The sequence below is a fragment of the Artibeus jamaicensis genome, unplaced genomic scaffold (genome assembly GCF_021234435.1).
Source record: "Artibeus jamaicensis isolate MK-2021 breed Jamaican fruit bat unplaced genomic scaffold, CSHL_Jam_final contig_851, whole genome shotgun sequence".
NCBI lineage: Eukaryota > Metazoa > Chordata > Mammalia > Chiroptera > Phyllostomidae > Artibeus > Artibeus jamaicensis.
This window is the reverse complement of record NW_026521986.1, coordinates 18,784,514-18,811,579: the sequence shown is the minus strand read 5'-3', so window position 1 is coordinate 18,811,579 and position 27,066 is coordinate 18,784,514. Positions and strand designations below refer to the sequence as shown.

General features: G+C 40.9%; 1 protein-coding gene across 2 annotated transcripts in view; it reads right to left on the bottom strand.

Moving 5' to 3' along the window:
• The window catches only part of TSHR (thyroid stimulating hormone receptor), a 92,551-nt gene that overhangs the window by 4,441 nt on the left and 61,044 nt on the right, over window positions 1-27,066 (bottom strand). The window contains exons 8-10 of one of the 2 annotated variants that reach the window (XM_053673201.1): window positions 24,355-24,423; window positions 14,234-14,311; window positions 600-788 (exon numbers count right to left, since the gene is read on the bottom strand). In XM_053673201.1, the coding sequence (XP_053529176.1) occupies window positions 600-788; window positions 14,234-14,311; window positions 24,355-24,423 (336 nt within the window). The remainder of the gene's footprint in view (window positions 1-599; window positions 789-14,233; window positions 14,312-24,354; window positions 24,424-27,066) is intronic. The other variant, XM_037154809.2, reaches the window with a different exon arrangement.

The window sequence follows — 27,066 nt, the reverse complement described above, 5'->3', positions numbered from 1 at the left end:
AGGTTGTCATGGTAGGTGTTTTCTATTGTTTCATATGTAATCTTCTCAAAACCTTTATGAATGATAGCATCATGATCTCCATTCACAGAGGCTCGGGGAGGTTAAGTAAGTAGGCTGGGATAACACAGCTAAGAAGTGGCAGACGTGGGCTATGAACCCAGCAGACTCCCCAGTCCACACACATGCAACCAGTAAGCTGTAACCTTTGCAAAGCCCTTATTGACCAGGTAACCCAATTACTTGTGTGTCTAAGTTTGTCTTCATAACTGTGGCATCTAATGGGTGTTGCATCTGGAGGCCAGAAATCCTGTAGTGTAATCTTGATAAGATTCTACATGATCTGGTCATTCCTGCCTCTCATACATCATTTTCTGTTCTCCTCCCCTCCCCTGCGGTGATCCATTGACCTTGGCCTTATTTCTTATCTGCAACCACTTTGAGTCTGCAGTCATTGTGTCCCACGGATTTCATGTTCCTTATAGAGGCTTCTAATTCTTTCCACATGGTTTTCAAACCACAAAGCTTCTTCTCCAAACCCAGAAATTAATTCAACTTTTTCTGAGGCCTTTCGTCACTTATTCCAGACACCTGCCACTTACCCTCTGATTTTCTTCTGATTCTTAAAAGCGCAGCAGTGGCTCGGATAAGAAAGGTCAGCCCGTGTGAGGTGAAGGAAGCTCAAGGAAAGTGGAAGTTTCTTTAGAGTCCACGTGTTTCTTGCTATCAGTTCCCTGAGGTGCTCCAGGCCTTTGGATGGCAGGGCAGTAACACTGGTATAAGAGACGTCCCTGGTGGGATGGGGAGAGAACAGAATAACACAGCGAGGTGGTGAGCAGCCAGAGCCTCTAGCTCTTGGCCAGAAAGTCCAACAGGCCTGAGACTAACAGAGAGATCACAGGCTCAGAACTTTCTGCTATTGAATACGCAGTCTGAATTCTTTTTATACAGCCACTGGTCTACAAAATGATATTAGGCTTCTAAATGATAGGATACAAGGGACTCATGTTCTTATTGCTTGGACCTCCAATACCCATCAATATCCATACAAATAACTGCTTAGCAGACATTTTATTTTTAAAATATTTTATTTATTTACTTTTAGAGAGGGGAAGGGAGGGAGAAAGAGAGAAAGAGGAAACATCAATGTGTGCTTGTCTCTTGCATGCCCCCTACTGGGGACCTGGCCCACAAGCCAGGTATGTACCCTGCCTGGGAATGAAACTGGTGACCCTTTGGTTCTCAGGCCAGCACTCAATCCACTCAGCCACACCAGCCAGGGCTATTTTATCAATTGCAATACATACAAGCTTGGAGTCAGAGGCAGAGTCAGTTCTACTCTGGGAAACTATACCTATAACTATTAGTAGTGTCTCAAGAGGCAAGAGAAATCTATTTGAACAGGCTCAAAGAGGCCAAAAGTGCTTTCAGTCTCTGTGGGACCTGGGATTTGGGGTTAATAAGCTGCTCAATGATACAGATCAACACCAGCACCCTGAAAATCTCCTGAAGAACTTGGGAGTCATACCAGTTGCATGGGGAATTCATGACTCAGAACAGCTTCCCCACAGTTTCTTTAGAAGGCTGTAGGCCCTGACTGGTGTAGCTCAGTGGATTAAGCACAGGCCTGTGAACCAGAGGATCGCAGTTCGATTCCCAGTCAGGGCACATGCTTGGGTTGCAGGCCAGGTCCCAGCAGGGGAATCATGAGAGGCAACCATACACTGATGTTTCTCTCCCTCTCTCCTTCCCTTCCTTTCTAAAGATAAATAAATAAAATCTTTAAAAAACAAATCTGATGTAAGATTCAAGTCTCTCTGAAAACAATGGGGACGGTGGAAAGCTGGGAACAGCGTGCATGTTAGTGTGTTCGTTACTAAAGCAGAATCAATGCACAGCTTTTTGTGTGACATTTCCAGTCCTTTTCTCAGTCCCAGAGGGTCCGGGTTACAGATCTTGCTCCATCATTTCTAATCGCATTGAATAATAGCTTGAATGAGACCATGAATACTTGATATTATATTTTATCAATTAAAATATTTGCTAACTATTCCTTATATTTTACTATTCTTTACAATTACATTTTAAACCATTTAATGTAATCGTAGTGCCTGATTAGCAAGTGAATTTCAATATTTATAACTTCTTCCTGTACATCACTGTAACTGGACTTCAGTGGGATTAACATTCTCAGGGTTCAAGTCTGCAAGAACTTGGTACACAGTTTTGATAGACACAAGCTCATGGATTAACTCCTTTCTCACCATAGAACTGTGATTCGCAGAGAAGGGTGCCACGTTTGTTATGTTGCTTTGTATTTGATTGAAAACTTCTATAATTGAGTATTACCCACACTTGCCTGGTGGTAAGAATTACCTTTGGTGCTTGTTGCTGTCTGATTCTCAGGTGATTTTGAACGTTAAGCAAGTATTTTTGGGGAAAAAACTGTCATATACAAGCAACTGTGCAGTTAGCGAGAGAGCTGAGGGATTTTGCCGCCAACCTTAAGCACAGTTGTGAAATGAATGACACTGGCCTTTGCTCTCCTCATCTGTCTGTCTGATTCACGTCTTTTTCCTCACTCATGCTCTAACCAAGGTGTGGCCATTTTTCTGCCTCCGGTTTCCTGGAAGCAACTCGCGTGTCTGTTTATCCAGTGATGCTTCGTGTCAGTGCTGGGAACACTGACCGTGCGTGTTCCTTCGAAACGGTTTATCCTGCCAAGTGCTGTGTTTGTGTTTTATTAGGTATTTCTTTTCTTAAATTAAATTAAAATTTTAATGTTTTAATTCTAATTTGCATTCAACATCATTCCGTGTTAGTTTCAGATGCACAGCACAGTGGTTAGCAAATCATATATTTTACAGAATGGTCCCCCCACACACAGTTACCACCATGTTACTGACTCTCTTCCCTCTGCTGTAATCTACGTCTCTGTGACTCTTCTGTAACTACCATTGTGTACTTCTTAATCCCTTCACCTTTTGCACCCAGTTCCACTACCCACCCCTGACAGCTGTCAGTCTGTTCTCTGTGTTCAGCAGATATTTCCTGAGAAAACGCTTTCATAACCATTCCAGTAATCACAGGGCAAAACACCCCAAACTAAGTGGCATCGAGCAACAATCCTTTGTTCTAAGAACTGCTTTTATGGGTCAGGGATCTGAGCAGCACATGGTGAGGACATCTTGTTGCTGCTCTGCGGTGTCTTGGGGCTCCGCTGGGGAGACTAGAAGGCTGGCGTGACTCAGTGGCTGGGGGGGGGGTCGTGGGCGGGGTTGTCTGCAAGCTCCTTTGCTTCAATGTCTGGTGCCAGCACTGGGATGATTCAGAGCAGAGCTCAACTGGGACTGCTGCTGTGGCTCTCCAGGGGGCATGGGTTTCTCACCTCATGGCACCCGGGTTCGGAGAGGGAGCATCTGGAGCAAGTGTTTCAAGAGAACTGGTAGATCCAAGGGCCGGGGACACAGAACCCATCTTTCAATGTGAGGAGTGTCAAAGAATTTGATGCCTAATTTTAACACCACCCCAGTGATCCAAGTGGTGGGATATCACTGAGGCTGATATTTGGTGAAAACTGGTAGTTTGCTGCTCTGTAAATCAGTGTTTCTGGTTCAGACAGCACCCAGGACCAGTATCAGAACCACCTTGCTATACAGACTCCTGAGCAGCCCAAAGCCAACTGAATTAGAATCTCTGATGCTGGGGCACAGGAACTGGCATTATCTAGAACGCTCTGTAGGTAATTTAGAATCTTATCTGAGTTCTCAGCATTTTTTATGAAACAGGTGGATGCTAAAGTTAAGACAAAGAAACGAGGGGTGTTCCGTCCAAAGATGCAGCAAACCAAGGGTGGAGCCATAATGGTCACCTGGGGTTAGGACTGAGCCGCACTACACATTCTCCCAACTCGGGAACTGCTGGAGGAAGAGCCTCAGTCTGGACAAATCCTAAAATTCACGAAGGCAGGGACAATTTTAAGTTATTTGAAGCTGCATCTTTTCTCATTCATCTAAAATTTTTAGAGCACCTTGAATCCAGAATTTCTAAATAATGTACCTTCATTTATGAAATAATATCCTCAAAATATAGTTAAGTTTTGCTTTCAGAATGAAAAGAATATAGATGGTAGCTATCAGCAGTTAAGGGATCTTGAATCTGAGAATGTAGTCATGTGGATGGAGACCTACAAGCTGGAGGGCCTCTCTCTCTCTTACTGACTCTGGCACTTTCCACAAAGAGTTCGTTAAGTGATGGGCACTGAGCTCCATGAGAATTTGTCTCTAGCACATATTTACTCAGAAAACAGAATGCAGCTGAGCTGAGCCTGGCAAACAGTCTGAAGTCTAATTGCCTAGGTCATGGGAACTATCTCCAGTTAAGTGTCTGATGAAACTAACAGGACCTGAATTGGGAGAGAGTGAGTCCTACAGCGTTCTACACAAGGCAAGAATATCGCCGCATTCTATAATGCTAGGAATTAAAAAAAGAGCCAATTGATATTTGATGTCATAGGAAGAACAGATCACTCCTCAGAAGCAATTATGTACAGTGGCACCCTCAAACATTGGAACAGTTTCCTTTTTTTGTGAGATATTTTGTCATTATTATTTAAGGGGAATCTTTAATTAATTTACTTGCAACTAAAATAAGCACTAATTGGCTTGCCTGTGTTTCAGCAGCAATGTGAGTCTCTGTTGTGCTTGCTTGTAATGAATGTGGGTTTTCTAAAGGTCACTGTGTAGAGGCTGATCTGTTAGAAGTGTGTAGATGAAATACATCTAAGAGCAGAAAAAAGATTAACTTACTACTTAAAAGGCAGTTTAATTGATTTATTAATACTAAGTTAAAAATAACTTAAGGGTACCCTGGCTGGTGTAGCTCAGTGGATTGAGTGTGGGCCTGTAAACCAGAGGGTCGTGGTTCCATTCCCAGTCAGGGCACATGCCTGGGTTGCAGGCCAGTTCCCAGTGGGGGACGCATGAGAGGCAACCATACATTGATACTTCTCTCCCTCTCTCCTTCCCTTCCCCTCTAAAGATAAATAAATAAAAAATCTTAAAAAAAATAACTTACGGGTATTAAAGCTGTATGTTCAAGACAGGGAGCTTATCTACTTATTTGTTTAAAAGAATTTAAAAACATGATACGTATTTATTCAGCCAGTGTGTATTCGTTGCTTTCGGTGTCTTAGGTACAATTCTAGGTGCTAGGGCTATAGCAGAAAGCTGAACAGGCAGAAATTCCTGTTCTTCTTGTGCTTACATTCTAGAGGGGAGAGAGAATTTAACATAAGTTAAACTTGCAGTACGTTAGATGATAACTATTAGTACCATGGGGAAAAGAAATATAGAGAAGAAGAAAGGAAGAGCCCAGAAGTGTGGTCACAATTAGAGGCAAGGGAGGCTGTCAAGGAAGGCCTCACTGAAGAGACAGTTGAGCGAAGATCTGAGGGGGGTGAACAAGAGAGACATGCCGATATCTTGGGACGAGCTTAGTAAGCAGAGACACCAGCCGGTGCAAAGGTCCTGAGGTGAGAGTGGACCTTGGTGTGTTTAAGCGTGCAAGGAGGCCAGTGTGTCTAGACCTGAGACGGTGGTGGTCTGGGGTCGGGGGCAAGAGTATAGGAAATATGAGAGAGGAAATCAGAGAGGTAGTGGGGAGACATATCGTGTGTGCCTTGTAGGTCATCAAAAGTACTTTGTCTTTTCATCAGAGTGGGATCATAAGCCTTCCGAGGAATGGTATAAACTGACTTATTTTAAAGGATCAATCTGACTATTGCTTTGAAAGTAAACCAAAGAGAGCAAAGAGTAGAAACAAGTATACCAACAAGAGAGAGGATAGTGCCTCAGACCAGTGCGGTAGCAGTGGAGATGCTGTTGGAATTTGTGTAGCTTTAATAGGTAGAGCCAATGGGACTCACTGGTGGCTTGGATACAGGGTGTGAGAGAAAGAGTGAAGTCAAGAATTTTCTGGTCTGCAACCAAAAGGATGTAGTTGCCATTTCCTGAGATGGGGAAGGCCACAGGCAAGGCAGGTTTGGAAGGAATGATCAGGGGGATTCAGTTTCAGACAGATCAAGTTTGAGCTGCTTATTGGACATCCAGAGGGCAATGTCAAGTAGGCAGTATTGTAAGTCTGGAATTTTAGAGAGTTGACTGGATTGCAGTAGTCTATTTGGGGAGCATAGACATTGTGCGAAGTCACATGACAAGATGAGATCACCAAAGAAGTGAATGGAGATAGAGATAAAAAGGAGACCAAAGGTGGAGCCCAGAGATCTCTAACATTAAGAGACCCCTTAACAAAAGTGGGTGGGTGGACTTAACCAAGGTAGGGTTTTTCTAGGAAAGGATTATAAGAGAGAGGGGCATTCAGTTAGTTGGTTGTGGGTACATGTCAGTGTTTGTAATGACAGATCATGGAATCCAAGCTCACTCAGAAGGAATGAAGACATGAGAGAGGAAAAATATAATGCAGTGTTACTGATAGATTGTAGATCCCTGCGGGACCAAAAAAAAAAAGGAAGGAATTGATGTATTACAAGGAGAGAGATGGAAAGACAGCAGGGTGTTTGAGGTTGAGATTATGGAGGGTTCACAGTCACTGGTAATAGCAGGTCCACGGTTAGACCATGGAAACTTGGAGGGAAAGTTGGAGGGCAAGTGTATTGGAGGAATGAAGGTCAGAGGCCAAAGTATAGGAAAGATATTGAAATCACCAAAAATTATGAGAGCAGTAGTGTTAGAAAATTCACTAACCATGAATAAATAGCCAGGATCTTTTAGAAGTGAGACAAAATTACTATGGAGTTCATGGGTAACAAATAAGAAACACATCTGAGTGGTAATATCTTATGACATAAGATCAAAGTTGGGGAGGGTTTTGAGGAGGAGGGAAGGATAATGATCCAAAAGTGACAGTGAGAAGGGAGGACCTTTGACTCAACTCCATTTCCTAGAACCTATTTTAGGCTCCTGCGACCTGAGTCAACAATCAGCACGTCTTAAAATAAGGACCCCTGAGTGCAGTTAGTTACCTGTGCACCTCAGTCTTAGTTGTTAAGCAGGGATAGTAACCCCCACTACAGAACAGTTAAGAAGGCTCGAGGTGAACAAGAACCTAGCGCATGGCTGAAGCTCAAAAATAGCTGCTATTAAAATTATTTAGAAATACTTGTCCACAAATTCCGATGATCATAAGTTACCAGTCTTTTCCAAACTGCGTGTGTACAAATGAAATTGCTTTGTAACTCGGGTTGCTTTGTAATCACTGTTACCCTCTTTTTCTCCCTCTTGAGTTTGCATAATTACACTTTTTTTAAAGCCTATAGTTTCCATGACAGATTTTGAAATCTTTTGGGGTTTAATGTTGCAGCATAACAGATGCTGCAATGAAAAACTACCTGTGTACTGTAACTCAGTGAGGCCAGAGCTCCTCCACACAGTGACAAGAGGAAACGATGCCAATTTGTTATCAATAGTCCTCCTATCAATAGTCGAAACAGAAGTATGTCTTCCCCAATGTTTCGCCCTCTCACCCTCTCCTTCCCCACCCCCAACAGACATACAAAATGACCGTCACTATAGTGACAAAGGGTCAGCCTCAATTCTGTGAGAAATGAAAACTCCACTTAAAAAAAAAAGTGCTCAGAAGCAGAACGTAATTTACAAAATGGATTTCAGGGACTTGGCAGAACCAGTGTGTCAGAATGAAAACCCTTAACTACCTTACTTCCTTCCATCTGTTCTTAGAGTAAAAATCCCAGAGGAGTCAAAGAACTTAGTGCTCATCTAATCTTTACTTGGGAAAATTGAAAACTGCTTCTTGTGTTTAAATTGTAGGTTATGTACTGCAAATTTTAATTGCAGGTGGATTTATCCCCTCCTGTTGGTTAGCTTATTTGCAGCCTCTTTTAGTTAATTGTGAGGTCATGAGGACAATGTGCTACCCAACAGAGTAGACAGGATTTTTGCCTCATCTGTTTGGCCCCATGTAATCTCATTTCTTTTCTTTCATCACACAAACAATTGGAGCTTGATATGGTGCAATCAATAGAAATTAGGAGAGGAGTGGTGTTAAACAGGTCAGAATACTTTGTGATTGATAGGATGAAACACAACAATTTAATTAAAAATGTTAAGCGGTGAGCCTAGTAGATATACACTAATAGGTAGACCTATTTATATTTAAAGTTGCAAAGAAAAAACTGTGCTACTACTTGTTTTTTTTTATTTTGAAGATTCGTCACTCTTGATAGGTTCCTGGCTAAAGAGTGATGACTGGTTAATAGAACTGTTCAGAATTTATATCACTTAGAAAATTTTACAAATATTATTTTTCTAGGATTCAGATTCAGCAAATATTCCTTTATGTTCTGCCAGTTTTGATCAAGGCAGAAAGCTCTTACTTAAACTATTAACTTGGGCAAAACCACGTCACAAGAAACAGTTAATGGTTTTGAGAATTATTTTTTTTTAAAGATGAAAAGTCATCTTAGTTTATTGTTTGGCTTGGCATAGGTATGAAAACATTTACTCAGACCGAATCCCCTGACGCCAAACGCGTGATCATTTGAGGCCATCGCTCTAGGACAGTGGCTCTCCGTGCTTTGGAGAACGTCTCCTTTTTGAAAGTAAAAAAAGTTTTGAGGATGATAGTAGCCACACTGTCAGTCAACTGAAGAATCACAAAGGTTTGCATGACTTCAAGGGTCTTTGCAATAACTCCATTACCTCTCTCCCATCAAGAGCAAGCCCCCTGGTTGGGGATTGCTATGCAAATTTCTCAGTAGTTATAAAAAGAAACCTTATTATTGCAGTATTAATTGTTTTTGTCATATTGGTGGCTATGGTAAAAGATGTTACTGATCCATACATTTGAATTTTTGGACGAATCAATTATCTTGAATTGTTGACACAACTTCAGTGGCCTGACAGTCCTAGGGCTCAAACTGACCATCCTCATTCCCAGCAAGAAACCAGCATGCACACAATTCTGGAAAGGTCATTGTTCTTTCTCTTCAAATCCTTCCATGACCTCCCTGGCAGTTCTCAGAGACTCCATCAAACAGGAACAGGCTCTCGCCTCTGAAGACGGGGTGTGTGCGACTTAGGAAGGACAACCTGCTTCAGTGGCTACCTCAGCAACTCAGCCCCCTGGCATGAGTGTGGCTTGGTGCCCAAAAGGGAACTGCAAGAGTCTGTTTATCTTTGCCACTCACTTCATAGTCCATGAGCAGAACAGTCTAACAGAAAAACCTCCTCTGGTTTCCACCCCTAGGAGGTTCCCTTCCTCTCCAAGCGAGTTGCTCCAAAGGCTCTGCTCAGCGAGCACCCACTGACTCCCACTGAGGGAGATCCAGTGCCTGCCAAATAGCCAGGAGGTGCGGGGGAGCAGGCCCGGAGCAGCTGCTGGGACAGAGTATCCAGGACTAACAGAGTCAGGGCTGAGGGCAGGAAGAGGCAAAGGAAAGAAGGCACAGCTATGAGCCACACACTGTGCATTATGCAACCATTCCTAATATTTCCATGGTAACCCTCAGTGGGTCAACTCATAGTGTTAACTCATAGTGGTTAACACTAATATAACTTATGAATTCCCCCAATAAGTGATTCCCCCAATAAGTCTACCTGGCACCTTATATAGTTATTCCAATATCATTGACTATATTCTCTATGCTGTACTTTACATCCCTGTGACTACTTTGGAACTGCCAGTTTTTTTTTCCCTTTCTCTCTTAGTCTTTGAACACATCCTGTATTATCCTTAGACTTGCCTTTTGTTCCTTCACTCCTTACTCTATCTTGATTGCAATTCCGCCCCTCATCTGAAGACCATCTCAATGCCACCTCCTGAAATGAGGCCTTTGCTGGTTGCCATAGCGAGAAATGATATCTTGATTCTCTAATGTCTCTTATGGCTCTTTTTACATGAAACTTACAGTATAGTTACTCACATTTCTCCTTAATTTGATTGCAACCCCTTTAAAAGCAGAGGCTGCGTCTTATCCTTCTAACTTTCCTGGCGTTCAGTAGGTGCTTGGCAAAAAGCCTGTAGAATAAGTGAGTAAATGAACACCTTGCATGAGTTTGTGACAAATTAACCATTTCTTCTTAGGGAGGAGAAAAGGGAAAGGGGACGGTGGAGACCTGGTAGTTCAGACTAAAGCTGATTTTATTTAGGCCAAAAATTTTACCCAGGGTCACAACTCAATAAAAAGACAAACAACCCAATTTTTAAAGTGGGTAAAATAGCTGAACAGACACTTAACAAAAGAAAATATACAAATGACTAATAAGTGCAGGAAAAGATGCTCAACATCATTAACAATCAGGGAAACACAAAGTAAAGCCACAGTATGATACCGCTTCATACCCGTTAATGGCTAGAATCAAAAAGATTGACAAAGAAATGAAAGAGTTGGCCAGCCTGCAACTCCCATACCTCACTGGTACAAACGGAAAACAGGACAACCATCCTGGAAAAGTTTGGCAGTATTTCTGATAACGTTAAATACACATTTATCCTGTGACCTGATCATTTTTCTCTTAGAGTCTTATACTAGATAAGATATGTACGCATCTGTGAAACAGTGGGCATAAGGGAACTTTCTGGGTCATGAAAGTGTTCTAAGCCTCGACAGGCACGGGGTAACATAGTTTTGCTAAAACTTATCAGACTGTACACTTGAAAACTCTGTGTGTTGTTGTATATAAATTATACCTCAATAAAATGAGTGATCTAGAAACTCACGTATTCAAACACAGCTGTGGACTTTGGGAATAGCCAAAAGAACTCGGTTACAATTTTTCAGTCATCTAACAGTGTGATCTTGTGACAATCATTAAGCATCAGAAAGAAAATAGAAGACTTATTGTTTTCTGTGAACCAAGTTGGCAGTGCCATGACCCTTAGATTGTCAAAAAATTAGTTTGATTACCTAAAAGAACAAAATTTAATTTTGAAGTTTATTTTCATTGATACATATAATATAAACAAGGGTATTGTACAGAGATTTCCTCTTCTTAGGAGATGCTAATAATAGTAAGGGGGACTGTAACAATATAGTCATGTCCGACAGTAAGTTAGTGTTTCTCTGGGTGGGTTACATAATTCAGGCCGTAGAGAACTCTGATTATTATAGAAGGCATTACATTTCACTGTGTTCTTTCCATTGGGATTATAAACACCGAGAGCTTCTCTTTCAAAATAAGATGAAAAGAAAAGAAGATAATAAAGAGTGGAAAGTATAAAAATAGAAAATGAGGTTGCATATCTTGATTAAAAATCAGTAAATAAAATGTCATTAAATGAAATTAAAAAGGCTTATTTTAAAAATAGCCAAGTTTGGAGAAAAGACCTCACTTTAGATGTGGCACCTATTTAAAATTAGATTCTTTTTTGAGAAATTACGCTGCAATAAGGTGGTAAACTAAGTGGGCAAGTTGGTTTTTGCCAACTGTTAGAGACAACTGTGTTTTTTCATAAATAGCTTTATAAGGCAGAAATATATATGTCATTCAATTCTCTTTTTAGATGGAATTTAAGCTGGTCCCAGTTTGGCTTTTACATCAAATTACAATCAGACCATGGCTTTTTGATGTCCAGTTACAATTTATTAAAATTTATTGAGTACATGCTGTCTTTTCTTTTGAAGTGGGGGAGAAATTACAAAAATATATGACATAGCACATTTCCTCTAGAATCTTAAAATCTAGTTAGGAGGAGAATATATGTAGGAAATAAAGTAATGAAAATTTTAACAAACGTTCACGGTAAGGATTAAAGTGATGTCAGTGCATGAGTAGTTAACAAATGCATTTTAAGACAACTCTGGGTTCACCTTTGTTCATTTCTCACTTTCCTCCTCTTGGCCTCTCAGAGGCTGCCAGCTCCATTGCCTTCTCTTCCTATGCTTGTGGCTTTCTTTTTACATTTAATTTTTATTTCTATTAAAATTATGCATGGACCGATTTTTTTTAAAGTTGCACTGGAGGCTTGATAGCACATATAGCTTGCCTCCTGCACCCTCTCTCCTTGCATTCTGCTTTTTAAAGAAGCAACCACTTTAAACTGATTGCTATTTTTCCATAATTTTAAATATGTCTTGATTCATTGGTTCTTGATCCACCCACTAACTCCCTACTATGGATAATGAGGGCTTAGTTCTTATCATCCTGCACACACCTACCTGTTACCCCCTCTACTCTCCTAAAATAGTTTGAGGGCATATTTGGTTAGACCCACATTCAGTACTTTAGTTATTATAATACAACTCTGCGTATTATAATTTGATTTCCTTTCTTGTAAACTTTTTTGTTTCTTCATGAGATGTCTCTATTTTTTTTATTAACCTCTCTTGGTTTGAGTAGCCCTCTGGCTTAGTCTTGCCCCCTGCTCCTAAGTTGCATAAAAAAACTTTTCTCAAACCAGTTTTTCAAATCTTTGAAAAGATTGACAGATATGAAAATTAGTCAGATACTCCATCAATCCTTTTTATTTCTAGAACTTTCTCTTGGTGCCCTCCATCCTTTAGCTCTGGTATAGATGCCTTAGTTTCAAGATTCCCAGGACCTTCCATTTGGGTCCTCCTGGGAATTATATCTGTTTCTCTCTTGTGTTGATTACTGCTTCTGAATTCCTCACTTTTCTCTTTCTTGCTGGGATGGAGCGGGACCAAGAGGGAGGGCAAGGGGAGATCTGGAGACTTTTGTTCTCCAATCTAGTGCTACTTAAAGTGTGGTGCCCTTTGGCTAACTGCTTCGTACAAGTCCTTGGTAAGGTGGGAAGCTCATACTGGAGTGTAAGCCAACTACTTCACTGAGCACACAGCTCAGTCTGAGCAACTTCATTCTCATGGGAAGACTTACGTACAGGTGAACATTTAATTTCTGATTTTAACAAAACCGTTTTTATAAGGGACATTCACCATTTTCATCAGAAAAGTACATAAATGGAAAAGTTTCCAAATACCTATTTCTAAAGGCTCTTTCCAAGTCACAGATTTCTTTAGAAAAGCAACAATTTTCCTCATTCATTGGTGAACTATCACTTTTATCTTGAAGTACAAATGTCTTTGAAAAATATCTTTCATGTTAAAGAAAATCACAGAGAGGGTCAACTCATTTTTTCCACTTGTCTTTTGTAAAAGGAAAAAAACCCCACTATTTTAAAGAAGTTGCCATGAATTACAATGAATCTCCATGTGAAAGAGTAATTTTTCAGGGTCACTCTGCCCTCTTACACGGAGCCTACATATAAGAGAATAAGGCAATATACCCAAGTAAGTGGGTGTGCTTCATCCAAAAGTAGAGTAGAATCGTTAACAGTGAGAATGAGGGTAAGTTCTTGAGCTGGATTACCCACTGCTTCCTTGCGATGCATCCATTCCCCACCTAACAGGTAAGTGATAGTGGTCATCAATATATAAAATATTAGTAAAGCATAATTTGTTCTTATTTTCAAAGGCATAAATATACATAGAGCCTCTAATATTTCCTTTTGCCTCTACTGGATTGTCTCGTGCTTCTCCTGGAATGCTGTGTTCCAGTCTGGCAAGGAGTTGGCTGAGATGCTCAATGATGAGATTCTAAACTAAGGTCAAACCAAGGGGATGAGAACATGGCACTGATAGAAAGGCTGGAGGGAGATCGAAATGACAGAACTTGATCACCAATTGGATGTGGAGGTGTTCCTCAGAGCAAATGCACAGATAGATACTTCTTTCTGTGCTGTTTTAAAAAAGGTTTATACCCCATCTTCCCCAGTGATCATAAGTTCTTCCAGATATAAATACAACTATCATTTATACTCTTCCCTCTTTGTGCCAGGCATTGTTCATAGAAGTTTTCTGTGCAAACTAAAGTGCTCTCCACCTTTTTCTAGACCCCATGTCCTAGAATTTTGCAAATAGCAGCTGTTCAGAATGTCTGTTTTTTTCTACCAGAGAGCCTCCTTGAACGTCCACACCAAAATGGGTGCCTGATCGGGCATGAGGGTGATATGGTGGGGGACCGGGCCTCCTGAGTCTCAAAGAACAAGGACTTTCTTCCACCAGTAGCCTGTATAGTGGGCAGAAAAATCCTATCAGAAATCTTTATCTAACCCAACCCAACCAATATTCCATCCCATGAACATCAGCTGCTCCCCTTAATGCCTTCTTTTTCTCCCATCCAGAAAAAGAAGGTAAAAGAAAAATGATTCTACATATTGTAATGTTTGTCTTACTCACAGCAAGGTTGGTCCACTGTATGCTCCTCCAAATGCATCTTTGTCAATAACCGTCAGGTATTTATTCTTGTTCAGGTAACTAGAGGGAGAGAGAGAGAAAATAGATTAGGTGAGGTAAAGCAAATGGATAGAAAGACCAAAATAAATTGTGAGCGTGGTCCCTTGTAGCTATTAACTGGTTTTTAAGAACTTGGAAATTTAAGAATTACCTTCTATGGCTTAAGCACTCAAAAATTCTAGATTTTAATTGTTTATACACATTGATTATGGCAGAAGTCTTTCAAAGTGAGCATGTTTATCATTCTGTTTGTATATCTAGATTTTACACAAGTTGCCTGATCCCCTTTTTATGCAGCCGGTGGCAACTGTGTTTTTCAGTCCTCTTCATCACCAAGTGATTTAAACTTTTTCTCAATATAGTTCAATATTCCCATTTCATTTCCCCCCTTTTTATTGAGTTTATTGGGAGACACTGGTTAACAAACTTATAGGTGCACACTTATAGGTGACTAGGTTTCAGGTGCACAATTCCATAACATGCGGACGCCGTGTTGTGTGTTCACCACCCCCAGTCAAAAGATGGGGTTCAGTAGGAATGGAAGGAAGGTGGCGAGTGGTGATGCGGATTGTCAGGGAGTCGGATCTTTCCTCTATGGCAGGGCTACCAGATTTAGCAAATAAAAATACAGCCCAGAAGAACAATGAATGCATTTTTAGTATAAGCATTCCCTATGCAATTTTTGAAAGTCATGTGAAAAGTTATTCGTTGCTTACCTGAAATGCAAATTTAATTGGGTAACTTGTATTTTCTTTAACAATCCCATTTTGGGAGGTTAGTTAATGCAGTTCAGATCACAGAGGACACCTTTCAGAGAAGAGGTTTGATGGACACATTGATCTTTCTGTTTTGAAAATGCATTGGGCATTTGAGGGTAAAATAGTTTTGAAGGAATTTAAGTCACAAAGTGTGTTTGAAACACAAAGTTCCCTTGAAATGGATAAAAGCTTACAAGGATTTTAAAACTAGCTTTTTCCCCCTAGGTTTTTTTTTTAGAGGACAAATTGTCTGAAAAGAAACAAAGTATATATGTGTGTGTGTGTGTGTGTGTGTGTGTGTGTGTGTGTATATATCTCCTTGTCATAAGTGATCTAAATTTACACGCATTTAGGATAACTTGCCCCATAGCCCAGTGAACTGAAGAGTTAGTGAGTGGTCTCCTATCAATGCAAAATGAATTCATCAGAGGCCCTCAGGGGGTCTGCCTCGATTCGGATAATGCTACCATCATTCTGTTTATGGTGTTTGCTCTTCATGATGAAACATTTTCAAGGATGATGGCTAATAATAATAGTGTGATAGGAGGACTTTCGGTCAAGAGGATCCCTTTCCAGAGTCCTCACAGACACGCTTCTTGGTTAGTTGGTTCTACCTCTTTTTGTGGACTCAGAGTTTTGGAGAAGGAGGGTGACTCCATTTGTGGCTGACTCAAGGGGAGGCAGCCTCTGTTACTGCTCAGTGGCAAAGGTAGGAGCAGCTTCCATGAGGCTTCTGTCCTCAGCCTCTGCTGGTCCAGCAGCTCCAGTCTTCTGCTGAGACTGCAACTTACTTAAAACCAGAGGTGGCAGCCTCAGAGCCAGACATGGGTCTTCACTGGAGCAGTTGGAGGAAGAAGAGTTTTCCTAAACTTTACCCATGAAATCTCCCTGTCCTGGGCAGGATGAGAGATTAACCCAAGACAAAAAAGTCTCTTAAACTGGTATAGATTCTGTGCTTCTTCCCATTTCCTCCCAAACTGAGGTGGTAACCTAGCCAATCTAAATAGCCGCCACTGGTTTTTCTCGTTGGTGTCTTTTATTTGCTTCATAGCATCTTCAAAACATGTACTTATCTTATGTTTTATTTGTTCATCACCTGTTTTCCCAACCAGAATAAAAGCTCTCTGTCTTATTGACTGCTGTAACATCAGTGCTGAGTTCAGTGCCTCTGTATTATTTATTGAATGAATGTGTAAATGAATGAATAAAAAATCAATACACGTGTCCTTCAAAGTAGTAAGATGGATGATGCTAAACTTTTGGTGTGATACATATAATTGTCTTAAGGGAAAAATAATGGAAAATGAAAGATTAGGAGATTCAGTATATGGTAGGGTGGCCAGTTGACTTTCTTGATGGCTGTGATAGGGCAGCTGGTTTACAAATTCCAGAAGGGTATGGCACAGACATGGCCTCTTCAGCCAGTGGGTGGAAACCAAGTTTCCAGGGCATTAAGTCTGAAATGGAGGGGGTCAGTTAATCACATATGAATATAGGGCCCAACTAAAATGCTGCAGTAGCCAATATGTGCCTTCTGGATGAATGGCTATTACCTGACTCTCAACCACAGGCTTCATTTGGTCATTGTTTGACTCCAATTCACGGTGACCTCAGAGTTCCTTTGCTCAGGGACAGAGCAGGCAAAAAGCCACCTTGGAGCAGACAACTGGAGAGATCTTGAACAGCATGGTTTTGTAAAAAGACAACTAAGCTCAGCACAGGAGCCTCTCTCACTTGTGCCTCTTTTTGTATTCTTTGGACCATGCAGCTTGCAGAGCACATTCTGTTCCCAGGCTGCTGCAAATCAAGTAACAACTGGTGGATTCATCTCATTCTGTTCTCATCTCCTCCAAGTGCTCTGAGCAAAAATCGCCTTGCTCTAATCATTAGAAATTGTTGTAGAACTAAATAATTGCTTGTCCAATTCCACACTGTTTTCTCTGATATTTAATACGCCCCCAAGGATAAGGAGGCGGGTTGATAAGAGTTGTAGTTTACCAGAAAGGCCGTAGAAGATTTCAAACTGGGAAAGCCAGCCAGAGTCCAGGAGGGGACAAGAAGGATGAGTGAGGGTGCAGCCAACTTGAACAAAGATGAACTGGGTCTCGGAGGAGGCTGTATTCTCTAAAACCAACGTGGTTGTTTGGGACCTTTACCTCTTAGGTGCTTAGGAATGAAAACTATCAGCCAGCCTTTAGCAGTGTGGAGGGCTGCCTCATTCAGCTTTTAACCATGGTTCGGGTTGCTGATATACCTTCCATCTGAATCTAAGGGGGATGAGATGGGGAAACATCCAGAGAAGGTTTAATAGCCAATAAGGCTGTGCTCCCATCAGCCCCGTTTATCACATCATGTTTACTGGGAATGTCAGTCTAGTTAAAGCGACTCCTTGACTATGACTTACCCTGATTTCTCTGAAATCTACAGTCTGTAAACTGGCTAGGGTAAATCAATCACAATTCTTGGTAGGCTCTATGGGTAGCTACTCCAGACAACGATTATTTCATAAGGGTATATGTGATCATTTCAACTATCTCTTGTGATGACCATAAGTGAACTTAAAACAGAGTAGAAAAACTTAGTGTCAGAGTTGAAAGGAAAAACCTTCAAATTGAAGATTTCTGAATATAAATACTGGGAAGGGCTTATGAGAAAAATAACTGGTACCGCTTTTAAAAATAAGATAGACGTGCTACATGTGTGTTTTCAATGCCTTTTCATTCTCTGGAGGACTTAAGCCTCTTTGAGAATTTCTCAGAAAAACATGAGGTTCTTCCTAGAAAAGATGAGTCAGATTTTTTGGGGTGGGGGGTTGTTGAGAAACTCTGCCCTGATTTTAGTGTTGTGTATGTGAACCCCGTAACCAGGAAAATGAAGATGGTCAGGCATGAGCTGGGGAAGAACATCCAATAGAAGAACTCAGTACAACAGATGAAATATTATGGCTCACATCCTTCCCCATTGGCCTCATTCTTGGGACGGAGAAGCCATTCAGTGCAAACAATGCAGGATGAATAAATGAACATCTAGTTGCAGGGTAATTCCTAGCTGGAGGATCCCCTACATTACATTTAGATGAGGAGATGACCCATGGCAGAGGGAAAAGTATGACACTGTGACAGGGAAAGCTGTGGTTGGTGCTGAGCTTTGCTCTCTGGGAAGTTTTAGGATGCATTTCAGCTCCGAGATGGAATTTCAGCCCATGTCTCCATAATCCCTTTAGGGGACACATGGGCCGGCACTTGTTTATGTTGTGAGACGCTCACGGGAACACTTCTGTGGGGAACTGTGGTTCTCTGTCACAGCATTTGTTATTTGGAAAATTAAAGGGAACCCCTGCCCAGCCTTCCTTGGTGTGTGGAAACCCTTGGGTAGCAGAAATCAGGCTACCTGTCTGTGAATGGTCTCAGGTGAAAAAATGCACAAGGTTCCATAGGCAGAGGAAGCCAGCCTTGGAGTATATCTCACAAACCATTCAAGTACTTACTGAGAAATAATGGCCTGCTTAGTCCTATAACCTTCTCTGTCTTCATCTTTCCCCAGTGCCCCAAGATGCCATGTTTTGCTTTTAATCAGATAATATGTGATCTTAATTAGGACATGAATTGTGTTGACTTCTCTGTTCATAATGATTAGCATTTCAGGACATTTTTAGCACATCAAAAGGATATTCCCACCCCACCCCCCAGCCAAATGTTTATTGTCATATAGTAGCTAGTTAGTAGAATTTGACACTAGTAAAATACAATACGGAGAATTAGACACTTTCATATAAGCTGTATATTGCCACACCAGATTGGATGGAAAAAGGTTCCGTAGAATGAATGTGTGACTTGCGACTGCACGCGGTTCAACTTCTGTTGAATAAAGGATGCTGTGTTTTTATTAATTTCACATTTGAGTGATGACAGTGTGCTTGGTTCCATATGAAATCACAGGGCCACGTGCTTTTACACATCTGCCATAGTTTTCGTGAACTTTTAACTAATTACCCAACTGCTGTGGAGCCACCAATGTTAGTTCTCAGTGTGGAATTCATCCAACTTGGCTGCAATTGTATTCTACAGTTTTACTAACAAAACTCGGTCCAAATCTGCTAATTTCAGTACATTGGCATGAGGCAAATGATGGGGAATAATTGTTCTTTTTGACAACATATTGCTTAAATTTGAACCTAAAGATATTTGAACACACTTTTGGAGCATTTACCAATTTTCTAACGTGAACTGTATGATCTTTGAACAACGTGAGGATGATTATAGGACGTTGGTGTGTTTATATTAGTTCAAAATCATAATTAGCTTTGAGACCAGGGGCATCAGTCCTATGTTAAAACCACAGAATAAACACTATTTTATTATTATATGGAAACCTGACCTCTATTTCCTCCATCTCCGGGTCAGTCTGTATCTTCCTCCAGTCCCAGACCTCCTTATCATGATCACCTTGATTTCACCTTGGATTCACATGATACCTCTTACTTAAAGCTAAGAAAAAATAAAGTTTCTACCAACCAGAAACTTAGGGTAGAATGATGAATAGATGGAACATTGTTTTATAATAGGAGCAGCGTTTGGATTCAAAACAGATTGAAAAAAAAAAAAACCCAAGCTCTTTGTTTTCTATTATGATTGGATATGAACTTTCGAACCCCCAAATATTTTTGTCCAGACACTTCTTATATTTATCCCATGTCTGCCCATTAACCTTTACTAGGAACTGGGAGAAACAGACTACATATTCCATGGCACAAGGGCCATTCTCACTGCGTACCTTTATCTAGACCAGAGGTTCACAAACTACGACCACTCGGTCAAACCCTGCTTGCTGGCTGTTCGTGTGCATAGAGTTTTCTTGGACTGCAGCCACACACATTTTTATGTATTGTCTGTGGCTGCCGTCACACTCCGGTGGTGGAGTGGAGTAGCTGCCTCACAAAGCCAGAAATATTTGCCCGCTGGCCCTTTCCAGAAAAAGTCTGCTCGGCTTTGATCTAGACTTTTCAAGATCAAGAAACAAATGATTTTTCATGAAGATTTCTGACATTTGTTAGACTCCTCCATATAACTTTAATATTTTATAGGGAAATGGTAAGAAAGTAGGGTGACAATGGTGCACGGACATCTTTCCCGTGTTTCAAGGGATAGTTACAATGACTAGAACAGACTGCAATTCAGGGAGCCACTCAGTTAAAATCCGCCGTCTCCAATAGAATAACTCCCTGCCACCAGCCAGGCCTCTCACAGAGCCCTTGATATGGTCTGAGGAGAAAGGGGGTGGGAATGTTGGGTCTCCCTACATAATCTCTTCAGAGGTTTGATTTCAGAGACCACCAGATAATCTGAGACTCTTATGAGCTCTTATTAGATGCTGAACAGTCCACCTCTACAGTAAACCTTATTAAATGTACCTGTCTCACAACAAGGTGGTGTATTAAAAGAATCTTCTTGAGTAGCATTACCCCGAAAGAAGAGAGAAATGTTCCTGGTACCAAGAACTCCCTGGGAAATTCTGTATGCAATATCCCCCTTTCAAATACAAGTCACTGAGTTTGCTCTATTACAAGACCAGAGTAGTCCATCCACCTGGGTCCTTTCACTTTATGAGGTTGTGAATCGCTTTTTAAAGGCAACATTCATACATTTACTCTGAAAGGAAAGTTCAAGGAACAACAGTTTAGAGATACTTCCTGCTACCCAAGCTTGTTTCTTATCATTACAGAAGAGAATCTGATACAGAAATAGTTGTTTCCTTGTGAGTTTTTCTCTTTTCAAGGGAAAATGTCTCTAAACTCTTTTGATATTTTGCAGCTCATTTTAGGGCTAAGGCATAAAGTAATAGGCTAAGAGAGTTACACTGAAGTCCACTTAGCCCAACAGAGTCTCCTAATTATAGAAAATACATTTTGGAAATCTCTTGAAGTCTTTGTGGAATTCTCTAAACATGACCAAGAGGCCACTTATGAGCAGGTATGAGAGATTTTGAAGCAAAATGGTCAACTTATGTGGCCCAACTTCAAACCCAGTTCTTTGAACTTAGTGACATTTGGCCACACCAACATATTCATCAAGGTTGAGAGACCGTATTTGGAAGCTCCCTGAGTTGGTGACTTCCACATGGATGAAGCCAGGTCCTCAGTGATTAATAATCCCTTTGCTTGGAATGACTGTCCTCTGAAACTTCTGGTTGTGTCTTGAGCCTTGAGTAGCCTCCTTTTTCTCATGTGAGTCTACTCTTCACTATTTCAAGATATTTTAGCTTCTGTATCTCATGCCTGTCCTGGCCTGAGCAAAGAAATCTAAGCCTTCTCCCAAGTGAAGAAACAAGTGGTCAGAGGAGGATTTGGGAGTCCATGCCTTGGTGGTGGTGGCTGGTACTGGCAAGTCTGCAATGACAAATCACAGCAGGACACAGAGAAAAGTCTTCAACTAGGGGATCCCAGTTTTGGCTTTGGCTTGGCAACTAGACAGCTCTATCAAATTTTAAAAGCAGTGTTAAAAAACCATGTTAAAAAAAGCCACATCTTCACTTTGGGCTTCAGATGTAAAATGTGCCCACCAGGCGAGAAGACTGATACAGGTACACCACAGCAGCAGCCCTTGGTGTTTGCTTTCCATGGGACACACCAGGGCAGGTTTTAAAATCTCCATACCCTGGCTACACCTAGACTGATTAAACTAGAATGTGTGGTGGTAAAACCTAGACATCAGGGCCACTAATTCTCTTCAGGTCATTAGAATTTGCAGCCAGCATTGAGAACCATTTCTCTGTAGACCTTAAAGCCTGAATTTTATATCTCAAATGTCTTTCCTTAAAAAGTGATAATGAAGGATGATCAAGGGTGATCCCTTCCAGTGACAAAATATGGCCAAATAAAGAAGCAAATAATGTAAAGCCCAGATCCTAATCTTGGGTTTAAAAATCCTTTGCTTATGGGGAAAAAATTTTAGAAGTGAATTATCCTATATCCAAGGTTGATTTCAAGTCCTTTTTCTCATCCAGCGCTCTGGGGAGGCAGAGTTGGTCCAGACAAGGGTCAGCGGGAGACACCTAACTCAGGAGCCACGCTATCAACTCTGGTTGGAGGTTTCTTCACTGTTCCTACCCCTTCCCTTGCTAATGTGGGTCTCTGCTGCCTTAGTGATAATCTTCTGATATCCGTAATGTCTAGAACAGCATGACAGTTTTCTGAAATCTTTATACCCTAAGGATTTACAAACTGTCTTAATTATTTTAAGACACTCCAATACCCTACTTCTGTCATAAAAAAAATTGAATTGGGAGGATCATTTCCCTCTGATCATAGGTTTCTAGGAATAATTGAATCAAATAGGGAAATATGTCATTAGAGCCATGTAACATCAAAATCAAATGCTAATAATTAAAAAATATAATAAGTCTTTGGAAAATCATATTTATTAGCTCTAAGAAAGGAGGCAATGCTATTGAATATTTAGTGTTCAGTTATTTTCCATCTGAAATGCACATTTTATTTCAGTACATTTCTCCCTAATGTGCTTTGACCCTTATACTGCTGCCCTCGAGTTGACCCCACCAGAATTCAGTGCGAGAAGAGAGCTTGTTCATCTTCATATCACCGATGATTAACACAGCACCTGGCTCATTATAGGTGTTCAATAAATATGTTGAAAGTAAAACTAGGATTGTGTGAGATATGTACCATAAATTAAATTGGAAGTTGGGATATGTACCATAAATTAAATTGGAAATTCCAATACTGTAAATGAATTTTGATGTATAAGTATTCGTAGAATTCTGATGAGTCTTTTTAGACCTCCTCTATAATTATGTATTTTAAAAAATGGCTCAAATCAACCTACATGAGCCCACAACCAGACCATCTAGAGAAAGGCACTCAAACTCTTCATTGGATAAAGACTGTTAGGAAGCACAAAAGCCTGGCAAAGATAAGCCTGCACTTCCAACAGAACTGAGAAAGCCATTCCGAGGTGTAATGACTTCAAGACATATGAGCGTTTATCCTTTAAAAATGGAATAGTACTAGAACCCATCACTTAACCCCTAAACCAGAACAACACCATTTGGTCCACATGTGTGGGCTTTTCATTTGTTCGTATCCAGGGCCCCTGCGTGCGGTTGTACAGGTTATTTACCTCCCCCTGCAACTTCAAGTGCAGCGATAGATGAGAAGCATCAGTGTCACCTGGGAACTTGTTATCAGTGCAGAATCTCAGGGCTCCCCAGACCTACGGTATCAGAATCCATTTTTAACAAGGTCCCCGATATGGTTTATACGCTCATTACAGCCTGAGGCGCTCTGTATGACACAACAGATCTAGAATCCTAAGCCTTCAGACTTTGCAATGGTCATTTCTGGCAGAACTGATGTTGGGAGCTACACCTTCTGTGAAAGCTCACCTCTTTGGTTTCAGCTCCTGGTTTGTTAGTTTGTTTTATTTGCCTGTCTTGAAGCTATAAAATAAAATGTTTGTCTTTTAAAAAATTTGTGATCTAGTTGTTTTATAGTAGGAGAGCGTGACAAATTAACTAGTTTACCATTACTGTGGGAAGCATTCTCTACTAAAGCTATTTTTCATTTGCTAGATAGTAGGTGAAAACATACACCAGCATGGCAGAATCTGCCCACAAGTTCTTAGACACAAAGCATGTCCTGGCCTGGATACCGGGGACCACAAAGACCCACAGAAAAGTACAGTGAAGACAGACACCCATGTCAATGGCTATCTGTTTGCCAACATTCTATAATAGGCATTCTTTATTTGGGAGGGAGGCAAAAGTTGGATATGGCTTCTCAACTCTTTCTGAGAAAATCAAATATAAACTGATACCTTTCCTGAAAATATATCAGAAAAAAAACTTACTTGCAGAACAGCTTTGGACTTAATTAAAAATACTCCTTTACTTCCTGCACATAGTAGATGAACCTCACACACATGCAGTCCTACAAGATAACTGGAGATGTGTGGGTGTGTCAGTGTTTATCTGCTATGTGCAGGAAGTAAAGGGGTATTTTAATTAAGTTCAGAAAACTTAATTAATGAAAACCTCTTATGTCCCCAATGCCATCATTTTAATGAAGGTAAAAGCTTTGGGATTTAGAACTGGAGTCCCTGTAAGTGTTCACTGAAGCTGGCTCTTACCAAGATCCTTAACATCATCCCCAAGTTTGGGTCATACTAACTCTGCAGTTAAGGAATGTTCTGGCAGAAACTATCTCTAGAAGAAGTCAGACCCTTGGGAAGGTCCTTCTTGGGGCTGGACTGTGGGGGATCATAGTGGTTTCTATGGCTACCCTTGACTTACACAGCATCCAGCTTTGTCCCATTGAAAGCATGTCCTTGGATTGAAGTAAAGCCATTGTTGTACAGTTTCCTACAAACAGAGAGAGGAGAAATCAATGACCTATGAGAGGCGATGCTGGCCCTTTTCAGAGGTTGGGCTTCAATTCTTCAGTGTCAGAAATGTGCCTGGAGGTTCTCAGGCCCCACATCTGAGCCCACGAGAAGACTTTATAGTATGTCTTGCTTGGGACATGGAATAATACTTTTCTGTTTGAATTCCCATTCTCCAGACTTAGCTTCTAGTAGCTTTGCACTGCTTCTCAGAAGCAGATTCACTTGAAGGAACAATGATTTGCCACCATTAAGGACTTTAAAAAAAATATTCCACATACACTCAAATAACAGTGGTTTTAGTTAATAGTTAACCCAATATCAATAATGGAGAAATAACTGCAGTTCCCTAAAATCAACACTTTTTTCTTTTCTAAAAATATTTTATTGTTGATGCTATGACAGTTGCCCCAGTTTTCTCCCCTTTGCCCCCCTCCACCCAGCCCTGCCTCGGGCAATCCCTGCACCATTGTCCATGTCCAAGATGAACACTTTTAAAGACATTATTCATCTGAATGCATAGGCTTTATATCTCTCTGTTTAAAGTGCTATTTTGAATTTGTATTTTATCTATGTTTTTATCTCAGGGATTATCATAGATTAAATGATTAATTGTGTGGGCTCAACTAAATCGAAACTTAGAGACAAATATAACATAGCAGATAGGGTGAATTTAAGAAAGTAGATAGACTATTGTGGAAATTTTAATGTTTTAATTTGTTGCTATGTTCCTTCGACTAATTAATTTATACAATGATTCAGGGCTTGACTGAGGTGTTATCACCTCTCTTTCCTACTGAAAGTACTGCAACACGGAGGTGACTTGTCCAAATGACACTGCCGCAGAGCTGTCAGGAATCAGGGCTCTTGACCCCAAAAGCCATTCTTCCAACTCAGCAGAAAATGCACCCTTCAGGCAGGAGAAGGAGCCCCAGCCGTGGGAACTCCGTGTATGAGAGGGTGCATGGTGGTTACTGAGAAACATTGTTGTGCAATAAGAGAAGGCAGCGGTGATCACAGTCAGGCACTGTGAGGGGCAGCTGTGGGGGAACTTGAACACCAGTGTAGTCCCACCTGTACACTCTGGTAACACAGGAATAAGCACAAAAAGAGACTCCAAAGTTGCAATTACACCTGGCTCTGACACTTCCCAGTAGGTGATCCTGAGAATTTCTCAACCTCTATTATCCTCACTTTCCTTATCTCTAGAAATATGATAATAATGCCCAATCAAAAGGTTGCTGGGGCAATGAAATAACTATATGTTCAATGCTGTGAGATACACTTACCCCTATTTTTTGGACTATAAGATGCACCTTCCACCCAAAATTTGGGAAGGAAAGGGGTGTATCTTATGATCTGAATGTAGCTTACCTAGCTGGCTGTTTGGGGAGGGGTAGTGGCCTATTTATTTATGTCATTAAATATTTTGCCACATTTTTTGCTTCAAAACATTCCCCCTGTTTTCCTCCTCTAAAACCTAGGTGCGTCTTAAGGTCTGGTGCATCTTACAGTTCAGAAAATTTGGTAGATGGCCATGAAAAGTTGGATTTATCCTATGTGTTGAACTAATAGGTAATATTTGCTTGTTTTAAATAATTATGCAATAAGTTTAACTGCACCTACCAAGGTATCCTAGGTGAAGACTTCAAGGCACAGGGGCACTGGGCTCAGAGGCTGAGAAAGCACTGATCATTATTTCTGTGTGTGTGAACTGAGTTCTTTTATGAAGATGTGAGAATGACACATTTGAAATTTCTATTCACCCGAACTTTGTTGAGAGTCCTAGATGATTAACAATATTCTTTGTTGGAATTATGTTTCAGAGATTAAAAGAAAGTATTATGTAAGTAGGTCTTGAAAAGAGAAAACAGCGCAAGAAGAAAAATAATAAGGAAAGATAAAGGATAACAAACTTTAATTGAAACCTGTTTCTACCAGGAATCTGGGTACAGACTTTTCTGTGGGACACATATCCTTTCATGTTTGCAGTTTTTTGAGCATGAGCTTCAAAGAATCAAGGACTTTTGCAGGAATGTAGAAATAATCATCCGAAAAGATAATGAGTAGCCCATGCTATCCCCACCTCTAGATTTCAGGAAATCCTCATTTCCATGTTTATCAAATACCTGCTGGGCCCCAAACTAGCTGTGGGACAATGAGCTGCTTTCACTTGGGTGAGCTGCTTGGGATATGGGGTCCTTAGGGGAAAACATGCCCAAAGGGGAAGGTAACATTCTGCAAAGAAACTGAACGGCCCTTAGGTATGATGAGCAGTAAATGGTACAGTGGAAGGTTTTACAGAGGAAGTAAAAGACCCTGAGGTCTGGGGGTGAGCAGGCTAAGACCCCAGGTCTTTGCTGTGCTGACAAATGAAGTGATGGCAGAGAAGGAGTCTATTCTTTTCAAGAGAGCACTCTTGTTTCAAGAAGGATGTGGGTGGATCGAGCCCCAGTGGTTGAGACAGTGTCGTGGGGCCTAGATTGGTAGACTTGGAATGGCTTGGAGACAGGCTCTTAGAAGAATTGTGTGGAAGTTGAAGCAGTTTTGCTGAGGAATAATTCAGTGAGGTCTGTATATGATAAAGAGTCCCTGAACTGTAGTGTGACCAGAGAGGGGGCTG